Source organism: Podarcis filfolensis (genome assembly GCF_964270895.1).
Source record: "Podarcis filfolensis genome assembly, chromosome: 12".
In the NCBI taxonomy this organism is placed as follows: domain Eukaryota; kingdom Metazoa; phylum Chordata; class Lepidosauria; order Squamata; family Lacertidae; genus Podarcis; species Podarcis filfolensis.
In genome coordinates this window covers 37,440,541-37,453,053 of record NC_139614.1, presented here as the reverse complement: position 1 = coordinate 37,453,053, position 12,513 = coordinate 37,440,541, and the positions used below count along the sequence as shown (strand labels likewise).

General features: G+C 44.2%; 1 protein-coding gene across 48 annotated transcripts in view; it reads right to left on the bottom strand.

The window, feature by feature from the left end:
* Window positions 1–221: 221 nt before the first annotated feature.
* The window catches only part of KIAA1217, a 371,747-nt gene continuing 359,455 nt past the window's right edge, over window positions 222–12,513 (bottom strand). For 18 of the 48 annotated variants that reach the window (XM_083579171.1, XM_083579178.1, XM_083579174.1 and 15 more), the window contains 7 exons: window positions 12,070–12,250; window positions 11,102–11,253; window positions 10,308–10,448; window positions 8,801–8,920; window positions 3,288–4,835; window positions 2,645–2,770; window positions 229–1,916 (listed from right to left, as the gene is read on the bottom strand). In XM_083579171.1, coding sequence (XP_083435297.1) covers window positions 1,395–1,916; window positions 2,645–2,770; window positions 3,288–4,835; window positions 8,801–8,920; window positions 10,308–10,448; window positions 11,102–11,253; window positions 12,070–12,250 — 2,790 coding nt within the window. In that variant the 3' untranslated portion in view covers window positions 229–1,394. Of the gene's footprint in view, window positions 1,917–2,644; window positions 2,771–3,287; window positions 4,836–8,800; window positions 8,921–10,307; window positions 10,449–11,101; window positions 11,254–12,069; window positions 12,251–12,513 lie in introns of all 48 variants that reach the window. The other 30 variants (XM_083579180.1, XM_083579185.1, XM_083579186.1 and 27 more) reach the window with 13 other exon arrangements.

The window sequence follows — 12,513 nt, the reverse complement described above, 5'->3', positions numbered from 1 at the left end:
CTACCATTAGGCGGGTTGAGACAGCTGCCACTGACAAAACGTAACCTGCACAGGTAAAACTAGTGCATTTTGGTCAATGCATGAAGTTGCTCACCTTCGTATGTATTTATAACAAACAGCAGACACAACCCACCACGACTTTAAAGTGCTTTTGCCCTTTTCTTTCAGTGGGCTAGTATGAAAACTACAAAATAATTGATTAGTGACAAAATAATACCACAACATAAGCATGCAGCCCTTTATTTTTGCAAAGGTTTTTTTTTTTTGCTTCTGTATTATAGAGTTGTACAAATAAGATATTTACAAAAAGAACCACTCGCCTTGCCACACAGGTTGCTTTCTGAAACCCATCCCTGCCCACCCCCACCCCCCTTGGCAACTCCCAATTGTCCCTCACTGACCTTTTCCCAAAGTGTACTTGAGAACCATGCATAAAATGGACCTTTGGTGTCGAAAACTACTCTTGTCTGTGCCCAGCCGCATACTGTACTTATATTTTATATTTATATATTTATATTTATATATTTATATTATAATATGTACAGAGGTTTTTCCATTATACAGAACAGTACACACTTTTAAAAAATAATCCACATGGTAGTACTACATGATTTACCCAGGTCTCAGTAAAATGGAAAAATGAAGGAAGCAAAAGGGAATCAGCAAATGCCTAAATGTAAAAACAATTTTTTTCCTTGGCATCGCAAATTATTATTAAATATAATCTGAATGGCAGTGCAATAGGTAAAGTTGCCTCCTACCACGTCAGTCTCAGTCTTAACTATTGTCGCTTGTGCAGAGGAAGGTGTTCAGCGTAACTATCAAAATGTACGTTATAATAGTATCAAATGTTTTGGCAAAAAAGATTTCTGAAAGTAACCATGAAGGGTTTTTTTGTTTTTGTTTTTTGACAAAAATAGAAATCTGTAACAAATTTGGATAACACTAAAATAAAAGAAAAATATCTTAGTTTCAGTTTTATAATTTTGCATTATCACACGATGTTTAGTTCTCATACTTAAAAATAGCTTTATACAAAATAACTCGCTTTAATACACTTTATTTTCATGCTCGATCCATGTCTGTGCACTCATACTTCTAGTTTCATTCATACTCCCATTGTACTTTTTGTAACAGTTTCTGGCTGAAGGGACCCCAACCACTCCCCACCCTCGCCCTCCCCCCTCTTGCATTTTGACAGCAGCGAATGCCTACAAAACTACTTTTTGTCTCTCACTTGTAATAACCCAGTATTTAGCACAAGTTTCGAATTTCAGCTTGAAACTCTACAGCAAGTTTGGTATGCGCTCCTCAGCTGCAATACCGGTGGGCAATGTCGACATCAGCAACTGAGAAGATTTTGTCTGCAACTTGCACTAGCCGGTATAGAGCTTTTAAGTTGATTCCTTGGTGATGGAGGAAGATGGGGCGGGTTTGCTGACACTTCCGTTCTGGGACTTGTAGCTGGTGAAGCTGGGTGTGTGGATCGAGCGGATGCTCTTCGAACCTTGACTCAGTGATGGGGGAGAGGAGGAGGAGGAGGAGGGAGAGGAGAAGGAGGACGAGGAAAAGGGAGCTGGAGGAAGAGGGGGTGGCCGGCCATTTTGAGTCTGTATTGAGAATGAAAGAGGATGGTGACCTTTACCTGTGTGAGCGGGACTCTGGAACTTCAAGGAGCCATTCGAGACAGAGGGGATTAGGGAAGCGGAATGAGGAGGGCGACCTGTTGGAGGACTGAGAGGGTTAGAAGAAGGGGCAGAGGCTTTAGTAGGGGGGCTCAGAAGGTTAGTGCTATCACCACTAGAAACAGAGCTACTTTTCCCAGAGGTGGAAGGAAAGGCTGGGATTTTTGAAGCAGACAGGTTAGGGGAAGTGGCTTTACAGTCCCCACCAGCTCTCTTAGCACTTCCATTAGCCTGTAAATAAATAAAGATGGTGGGAGACAATTTAAGTCAACATACACAATAAACCAAAAAAAAGGAGCTGTATGGGAAAATAGGCTTGCAGAAAGGAAGAATGGATATAGAGTCTCTGAAGCTGGCACTAAATCTTGCACCTATGGGCTGGACCTGGGAGGCCTCCCTCCCTCCTTCCTTCCTTCCCGCCGCCCCTCCCTCAGCTACGGGACAGAAGATGGACAGAGTGGGGGAGAAGTTGACAGGAGAAGAGGGTGGGGAAAGGAGGGCGCCACAAAAACTGGGCTGTTCACCACGTTGGCCATGCTTTGTAGGGTTGTTAGGTGAGGGTGGAAACGTTTTGGTGGGTGGTTAATAGGCTCTCACTGTGGTCTGTTAAACAGGGAGTTAGTATCAACAGTGTCATCTGAAATGCTTCAAACGGCATCTGTTCCCGTCGCTGACATTTAGGAAACTGCAGCTGAGTACTGGAACAAAACTCAAAAAAGCAGGAGATGGTTTACTGCAGACATGCGCAAGCATGAGGGAGGGAGAGAGAGAGACAATGCTACCATTAAATATCTTCATGCCCCCCCCAATTCCCTGGATTTCCAATTCCAGATTTCAGCGGGAAGACAAAAGTCCATTATTTGGTATCATCCAAGTCGGTCACTTGACTTACACATTTACCAAACACACACAATCCGCTTTCAAGTCCAACCCAAGCTTTGGGTTTAGGGTAAAACTACCTGTCTGTACTGGCGTTGATCCTGTAGCTTGTGCGGTTTGCTTGTTTTGTCTGTGTTGCTTTGCTGTCTACTTTTTGCGGCTGCAGGGATTGGCATCCTGCTGGTCTGTGACGTGCTGGTTGAACCCTGTGAGGAAGGTTGGGGTGCCAAGGGGAAGGGGAGAGAGATAAGGGAAACGTGGGGTGAGCATCAGTGCATGGGCAAGGTGGAGGCTCACGCACCATGGCCAAAGCTGCTTTGAGTGAGAAGGCAAAGCCCCCAAGACATGCACGGGAAGCACCAAAAGGATCCACACCACAAGGCACACCACTGGTGTTAATTCCAGGAATCAAAAATGGAGGTCAAAGGCTCAACTACAGATCAATCTACGTTTAACTGGCAGTCCCAGGTATTTTGATTCGCCCACAGCTGACCAAGCTTCCTTTGATTGCCCATCACCAATCAGCAGGAGAGATATTATTTTATTTTTTAAAAATAAAACCACACACAAATCTATTAGCTGTTAGACACCTAATGAATGCACCAAACAAGCCACCCGAAAGGAAGCAAACCAATCAGAAGACACCTCTTGCTTAATGGTGATTATTACGGCAGATTTTGTTTTAGAAAGCAGCTGGAGTTGTGATTTCTCATACTAAAGTACCTTACGTGAAGTTGACGGTATTGAGGAAGGGGGTTCAACATCAGCAATAGTCTCTCCCAGCGCTAGGGATTCTTTTGGTGAGAAAAAGCCCGGGACAGAAGTTCCCTCCGATCGGGCTGGAGCTTCAGAAACTGATTTTGGGCTCATCTCACTAATAGTGCTCTCCAGTTGCTTAATAGTCTGCTCCAGGCTGTCCAGAGTCCTGTACGTGTTCTTTCTAATTTCTTCAGTCCTAGAAGTCTGTACAGTTAGGTTTGGCTCCTCCTTCCCGGAAGCGTCATCGGGCCGACTGCTTGGGATTTCAAACCTTTTTGCCTCTTTGTGCTGTTTCACAGTGCCGTCCTCCTCTTCCTCTTCATACACAACCACTTGCAAAGTTTTCTTGCCGGTTTTAGTCCCTGTGCGGATTGCCTGCGTAAGAGCAGCCAGCTGCTTTTTAGGAAATTTAAACTTGAATTTCTTCTTTGTATCGGGAGTGTCCAGCTTTGACTCTGGATGTGGCGCATAAATGTAAGGAGATTTCCTGAGATCCATCTCATCTGTTTCCTGCCCTTCAAGGAGTTTGGCTTGAGTCGCTGAATTAGACAGATAGCGTTGTCTGAAGTCCTGCTCAAATCTGCCGCTTGTTGCGTCATCAGCTCCATGACTCCTATGACTGTCTGCACTGGGAACTCCTATGTTACGGGCACCACGTGTCTCAGGTTCTTGGTCTTCTTCCTCCTCCTCTTCTTCCTCTATCTTCTCTTCTGTCATCATTTTTTCCAGCTCTTCATCACATTCCTCAAATATCGTTGAAAGTCTTTTATAAGCTGATCGGATGTCCATTGGCTCATCAAAAATAATGATTACCGGTTTTTTGTCCAAGCAGACCACGGGCTCTTCACTTTCACGGTTCTCTAGCGTCCCTTGTTGGGATGTTGTGTCCTTTCTGGAATCAATGTTCACAGTCTGCACATCTTCTCCCTGCCTGTTGACTATATCGTGGACCTCTCCACTGGACAGAAACTGGACTGCCGTTTTGGTAATCATGAAAGCAATGTTCTCCGATGGTGGGCTTTCATCACTTGGAGAGCTAGTTGGCGACTCTGCCTCATCCATACTATTTAAGGTAACATTTCTAGGTGCCTTATGCCTCAGCACAACTTGATTATAGGCCCCAGCAGACATTTCTTGTTCCTCTGGAGTCTTAGGAGAAGCCTCCTGTGTGTATGAGTCTGTTTGACTGACAGGAGGTGCCCCTGCACCACTGAGAGGCTCATTCTGGGGCGAACCATGACCAGTCTCTCTAAGTGCAGCATTGGTTGACCTTTGTCTTCCAGTTTCAACTGCGGGACACTGTGCTTCTTCAGGCCCCGTCTTCCTTTCATTGTCTAACACAATGGAGCAGTTTGTTTTCAGCTTAAGAGAATTTGTTTGTGCATACTCCTTATTCTCCAAAAGCAAATCTTTGCTGAAGGCAGAGTTTTCAGCAATGCTGGGAGCATCCGAGACCATCTCTTCTGTCTGGTGCTTGGGATGGTCACTATCTTTTGTTGCCTCCCCATACACCTAGGGGGAAGAGTTGCATTACTTAGTTACTGAGGGATACAACTTTTTTTTTTAAGGCTGGGACTATTTCCCCCCAATTATTTAGCACATCATCAGATAAAGTACAGATAATGTGAACGGGCCACTTTCTACATCAATGCAGAGCCATTTCCATGGTCTTCAGCGGATTTTTGCACCTCTTCCAGGGGTTTACTCCAAATCTGGTAGAACTTTGTATTACACACAAAACTATGCAGGCAGACAACACGGGTTCTAGAATGAGTCCTTTAAGCAACCCCTCCATAGACTTTATATCCTGTACAACATTTGTGCCATCTTGATAATATTCCTCCCTTTCAACGATTGTTTTGTATGAAACAGAAACCTTTCATTTAGGCTGTTGGACTAAACTTTGTTAGGAAACAGTGACCGCACCATTTGGACTAGAATGCTGACTGCTAACATTTAAGCCAGTTCTCCAAGCTGGCTAGCTCAGAAAGGCCTCTTCCTCTGGTATAACCATTACATTTGATTAGCGGGTGGGGTTTTTGTTTTTCTCCAGCTGGAGGGCTGCATTCTCCAGTGAGCAACTTTTCAGGGGTCACATCTAAGTGGAAGGTGGGGCAACGGAAGTGACTCTCTTATCTTGGTACAGTAGGTTATGGTCCAGCCACACAAAAGCCAGAGGGTTTTATGTGTACACTCATCCATGGGCATGGTTAGAGTTCAAGGACACAGGTCAGCCAGGCAGAAGAACTGGAGGAGGCTGTGGAGCAGGGGCAAAGAGGAGTGTGGCCTAGGGAGAGCCCCCAGGGCAAGGCAGAGAGGCCCAACAAGGCATCCCTTGGCACTTGATTGTGCTACCCAAATAACACAGGGTGCCTACGGTAAATAGCTTTCGGAGCTTGTTTATTTAGAAGAGCTACATTTTTCTTTCTAAACCAAGAGGCTCTCAAGAGTGGCTTGCAAAGAAGTCTTGCAAAACAATCACATTCAAACCTGGTATTAGATTAGATGGTGGCAAGAATATTGCTGGTGGCGTTTCCTACCCCTCATCCTCAGTCTCTGCTGATGTTGACCTTAGTACTGAATGTCGCAACTGATACGAAAGTGGATTTTTATGTGCACAGTCAATACCTTATTTTATAGGAATGGAGAAAAGCAAGAGGTCAAAATACCGGGTGTGGTTGAAGAGGCAGCACCCTGGGAAAAGAAGTTGTACCTCCCACTGCGAGGTACAACGGTGTCTGTTTCTGCTGAAAATGGATTAAGTAAGTCTGCTGGCACAGCCTATGCTGCAAGAGCCCTTTTCCCCTGCGCACACACACACACCCTGGCTAGCTCCAGCATCTACTTGCAACACTACAACGGTCCTCGTGTGTATTGAGGTGCATTTATGACTCCTGGTTTGCAAAAACGGCTCCAAAAGTGACTGGCTGTGGGGGAGAATGGGACATCTTGCCTTTGCATTTCAAATGCATTATTGCTAGTTCAGTAAAAAGGTGCTCCCAACTTGTTACTGTGACCAGCAGGGCTACAAAGGGATGTGCAATGATGAGATATAGAGTCAAAAGAGTAAGCCTGGAAACAGCTGCTTCCATTGGTAGACTACAGTTTTAGTCTGTTCGTAGCAGAAACAACTTCAAGCAAAATTGTTGCTGGACCGCAACAAAAAAGGTATAGTCACATAATTTGAGAATATAGGATTTTCCATCCACATTAGATAACAATCATAGTCTAATGGCAGGATCTGCTGCAGTTTTTGGAGTGCTCTTGGGCAAGGCAGCATCCAGGCTCTGCCCCCCAATAAGTAAGTGTAGCAGATCCATGGGGCTCTCTTCAGGAGGCCCCCAGCAAATAGCCAACCTTGCTGAGCCTCCATGTCGCAGCCCTGTCCATTGATACACCAACTGTATCAGTCTCCAGAATCAGAATTACTATCCTGTCACACTAAAGCCATCACAAGTGCAAGTTAACTACTTGTTTTTCAACACGGGTGTCTTGATTTTAAAAACATAGGACAGTACAAGAGTTTGGAAGACAACTGTCATTGTACAAGAGGCAACTTAAAACTTTCTCCCACCCCATGCATATGTAGTTTGTTAGCACGTCAAGGAAACCATAACCCCTCCTAAGGATCCAGGAGAAAAGGTGAAAAAGGTTTCATGCAAACCAAGCAGAAGTCAAAAAGAGCCAAAGATGTAGGTGGCATTACATGGACAATTGGCATGAAGTGTTTCATGTGTTGTTGGAAATATTCTGGCTTCTAGGGTCAAAAGGCTATTCAGTATTATTATTTAAAGCTAGCAAAGGGCTACATGCCGTTCAGGGCACATGAGAGAGATGGCTCACTGCGTGTTTCATCTTGCCAGTTGCAGGAAATCGGGAAGCCAACATTGAATGCTGCCTTGAGTATGCCAAGTTAGAGGTGTTGAGTATACCTATACAAAGCTGCCCTCCAGAATAGCTCAGTCAGTAGAGCATGAGACTCTTAATCTCAGGGTTGCGGGTTCAAACTACACTATGGGCAAAAGATTCCTGCTATTGCAGGGGCTTGACCCTCGTCGTCCTTTCCAGGCCCACAAGTCTATGATTGTATGAGTACCTCCTTATCTAGTCTGGTCTATAGTATAGTCATACTATTATGAGTTTCCCCCCGGTTTGGCACCTTCTCCCTGCCTGAGATATGCTATGGTCTGGATTGTGTTTATCTTTGCTAGGGAAGGAAAAGATGGCTTTGTTCCCTGGAACAGGGAGTTGAACAAATGGGAGTTACATTTTTCTTCAGGTGCAGCATCTTAATTCCACCTGATTCTACTTCAGTTATAGCCCATCTCAGAATTCCTAAGCATGTATTAATACCACCCCAAAAGTCCCCTAACCATGAATGCAAAAATTAGAAAGGAATCTGCTTTGTGTAACAGTTTGCCTGCCTGGAGCTTCAGAGCTATTGCGTTGAAAGCAATATTGAAACGTGCAATTGCTTTCCCCAGTTGGTGTTATCATATGTATTCCAGCTACTGCTCCTCTTATTATAAAGCAAACTTTCAAAGCAATACTATGTTTACTCAGGAACTGTCCCGCTGTGGTCAATGCAGCTTACTCTCCGGTAAGTGTACGTAGGATTGCAGTTTTTCACTGGTCTGCAGCAAAATGGACACTACTTTATTTCAATTTTCTTAGCTTAGTATTCTCAGAGCCAAATTCAGACACTGCATCTTACAGACACTCAGATCACTACAGTGGAACCTTGAGTTGCGGACGTGATCCGTCCTGGAGGCACGCCCACAACTCAAAGCGTTCACATCCAGAAGCGCCGCGTCTGTGCATGCGCGGGGCGCGATTTAGCAGCAAAACCCGGAAGTAACCATTCCAGTACTTCCAGGCTTGCTGCGGGACACAACTTGAAAAGATGTAACCTGAAGCGGACACAACATTAGGTATGACTGTATGTTTAAACACTGTATCCTTTCTTTGGTCTCAAGAAGAGAACCTTAGGTGATGTTCGTGTTGGAATGGTTAAAATTTATTTCAGATTTACATTAGAATTTTGATTGCACAGTTGGTTTGTTTTGGGGATTGATACCTGTTTTCTATTCTGCCACAGATTTGTTAGCCACCGTGAGTTCCCCCGGAAAATTAGGTGTGATAGAAAATTTAAAAATAAAAATGCCTAAGCTTCAGATCTTAAGAACATTTGTACCCCACTGTACAACGGAGGTAATCCTAAGATTTGTGTTGAGTTGCTTAAACATTTCGTCATTCACCACATTTTAATTCTGTTTTCCTAAAGGCTAGTAGCATCTTGAGAACCTTGGTGCTAAGACGGGTCACAAATCTAGATACATGAAAACACAGCCAACACAGCACAAAGAGAGAGAGAAAGAGAGAGAGAGTAAACAATGCACAAGGCACAGGGTTAGTTTGGAAGCAAGGGAAGAAGGTGAGGCCAAGAGGATGTGGCAGAACTCAAATGCCACTGTTACCTTCTTCTCCTTGGGATGTATTAAGGCCACAGGCCTTGCATCTTTTGTGTGAGTGTCATTTCTGGACTGTTCAACATGGCTGTTTGAGTTTACATCCATGTAAGAGCACTTCTGGAAAGCCTAGAGAGTTAAAACATGGCATGTTATCGGAAGACCTTTTCCAATCAAGAGCCAAGTCACTTCCTTGAGCCATTCCAGTCAAGAGTTTGCTTGCTTACTTTTTTCCTCTGAGCTTCTTCAGGACCAACTCTGATCAAACAAGGCCATATCAAAACAAGGGCTCAGAAATTATGTCTAGGCTGAAAAGCTAAGGGTGAGTTCCTACTGGCCAGCTGTGAAACCCTGTCTCAAAATGATAGCACAGCAAAACTATATGAACTGGCTGATGAAACTACATGCCTCATGTCATGTGGGTTTATTTAAAACAAACCTTTAACCTGACAATTATGCCACAGCTATTGTTACCTGGAGATCTTTATGTGGCATACAAAGTTATAAATTCAATAATGGTTTCTCTCTCTTCCAGTCCACACTAATTGTTCAAAATGTTACAGGCTGCAAAAAAGTTACTGAAAGAGAATCAAGCTCCACACTCCACTCCCCCAGCCTTGTTTTAGAGCTGGAATCTACAGCTGCTAGTTCTTTATAACAAGAATTCTACACCTTTTGAGTAAGAGCAAGTTGTGACCAACGGTAAAAATAAAAGCGTCCCTGAACATTATTACCTCATTAGTTTGCCACAGCAAGGAGGGCCTGCCATCATAGCCCCATGAGAAGATTTGTTGAAGCTTGACAACCATCTATGTGTTCACCTCCTTCTTGGAATCACTGACAGATGTGAGAGCCAGTGGAGATATTATTTTAATATAATGAATAGTTTTGTCTTCCACAGACTCTGGCACGAAGAGTGCCCCCAAAGTGCACATCAAATATGCAGTCAATACCAGTCGCATAGTAAGCAACACAATCTAGCCCAAGTCAGTCACAGCTCTCAAGAGCAACTGAACAGGACTTGATTGTGACTGACAGTTGTTAGATTGCGCCCCTAGACTTCAGCAGTGTCACAGAAAAACCATTCGTTACAATGAATGAGCAGGCTAGATAATCCTTAGGCAAGTTCTGAATACTTGCTGACAATAGGATCCGGAGTTCAAACCACTGGAATCGAACTCTGATCTTTGGGCCTGTTTATGGCCATGAATATTCAAATCCTCCTTCAGATCCAGTTTTTCCTGACCTGAACCAAGTTGTACCTGTATATGAAATGGATGTGTGCACCAGAAAGGCACAGAAATAAGCTTTCTCCCTCTTATCCCATTTACTTACACCTGAGACCATATCTTGATACAGGCTGCAGCAATGAGCGACAATGTGTACTTCCTGAAGGAGCTCACTTGCCCATTCACTTAAGTGGGACTTAATTCCCTTGGAATTGTGCTCTGGGTCCAAAGACCAGAAGCGAATGCTATCCAAGGTACATCTCTCTGCAGGTCCAGCCTCATCATACCTGTAATTCTGCCATTATTCTGTCTCCGTCCTCCTCCTCCTCCTCCTTTGCAGGTGGAATTGTGCCCAGGGGTTGAGGAGAGGCATGGTCTTCCTTAGGGACTTTTGGCTGTGCTCCTTGAGCAGCATCTTCACTGCTTTCCTAAGTAGTATAACAAACAATTAAAAAAAACTAATATTTAAGCAATTCAACCATTAGCGTGACACCAACAAAATGAAATGCTCCCCTCTATTACATTTTCTATGGTTTTCTGAATGGGAAGCATCATCCCATCCCATCCTCCAGAAGAAATTCAACGCCAATTATCACATTTAGATTTGGCAACCTAAGACCATGCCATGCTATGTGATGGAAAGATTTTAATGTATCTCCTTGGGCGGCTGGGGGAGATAATGAAACAAACAGATGGATAAAGCAAGCAGAGAAGAGCTCACTAGAAAGGTTTCTATGGAACTGTTCTCATCGATTTTGTCAATCTGTGTTAAATATTTGGCTTCTTGAAGATTATTTGCAAATTCTTGAACATGCATAGAATGAACGCAACTTCTAATCTGCCTCACATTATAAATAAGAATACAGGGAGGGTGATTCCTAGGAAGGCAGGGCTGCGCAAAGCCTACCGTATGAAATGCATTTCCTGACAGACTTCCTTCGATGCCCGTTTGGGTCACAAACCTCCACCCACCCACCCACCCCACCCCATTGGCAACTTAAGTAAGAAGGACATTGTCTTGCCCAGAAGCTCTTCCTGTTCTGGGTATCTAATTTTGCTTCAATTGCCTCAATCACCAAACCTTGACCAAAGTGCTGTCTTTCCTGGCCACGTAACTGACTTCTCCCAGTCTTGTGCTTAGTCCAGATCCTATCAGATAACTGCGACGCGGAGGCGGAGGAGGTGGAGACTTCACTGGCTTTTCGGTCTCCTGCTCTGGGTTAGGAGCCTCTTCTGAAAATTCAAGGTGCAGTGGTTTTAAAAACATGGCCTGCCACCCTAAAGTTAACCAACATGGTATTTCACTTATGTTTGATGGGAGAGATTTAACGTGCTGCTCAAGTTTCCAATTAAGCATGTGTTTAATGCTCAGCGTAGAAACCCTGTTAAACAGAACATTGATCAATGGGGCCTGAAAGTGCCAGATCCTTGGTTGCACTGTGCCCAAAATTGCTTTGTAAGGTATTGCTTTATAGCAGGCAAGTCCAACAGGTAGATCTACTGGTAGATCACTGAACATCTGCGGTAGATCACTGGCTCCCCCCAAAGAAGTTTTGCTCCCCTAAAAAAGGACCTGAACCCCAAAAAACAGGGCTTTCCTTTAAAAAAAAAAGCTCAACAACTTAGACCTGAACCCCTCAAAAGGGGGTAGACCACTGCCCATTCTTAATGACAGCCTCTTGGGAGTTGGCCACCCCTGCTTATAGGGTAGAGGCTGCTTATAAGGACACAGGAAGGAATGAGTTGGACCATTGGGTTCATCTAGCTCATTATCAACTACACTGGCAGGCAGAGACACTCCAGAGTTTCATGCAGATCCTCTTTCCCAGTCCTACCTGAAGATGCCAGGAGCTTTTCTGCATGCAGGTGCCCTACCACTGAGTTATGCACCTTCCACTTATCAGCAAGTAGGGCCTACATTCCCACTAATATGTTTTCTCTAAGACTTGGAGCTCGGAAGTCAATAGTTACTGTTTTCTTTCACATTTAAAAGAGAGTCCAGCACCGAAGCTCCACCCATCTATCTTATTGTGATGCACTAAGCCTTACCAGAGACTTCTATTTTTTCTGCTGCGTCAGCTTTCGGCGAGCCTGTGGCTTGTGGAGGCATCTCAAGGTTTGGGATTGATTTCATGATATTGGCTTGTGCTTCTTCAAGGAGTTTTTCAAATTCTTTTCCGTTGTAGTGATCGAGGTTCTGCCTTTTCTCTTCCCATTTCTTCTCTGCTTTCTAAGAAGAAACACACACAGAGAGAGGGCAATATTTTGAAATCAGTTTGGGCTTCACTCTGTATTTAAATTTTTTATTTATAAACTTTTAGATGAATCAAATATGCAGAGGTGCTCCGAGTTCTGCTAGCCATCTTTGCCAAATGACATTTATTAATGTCATGCTAAGTTTGGCACTCAAGAAACAGGGCTCCTATACCGTCCAAAAAGACAGCCCAGAGTTCTCCTGCCTCATTCTTAAGATGGCCAACAGCACCCGAAACC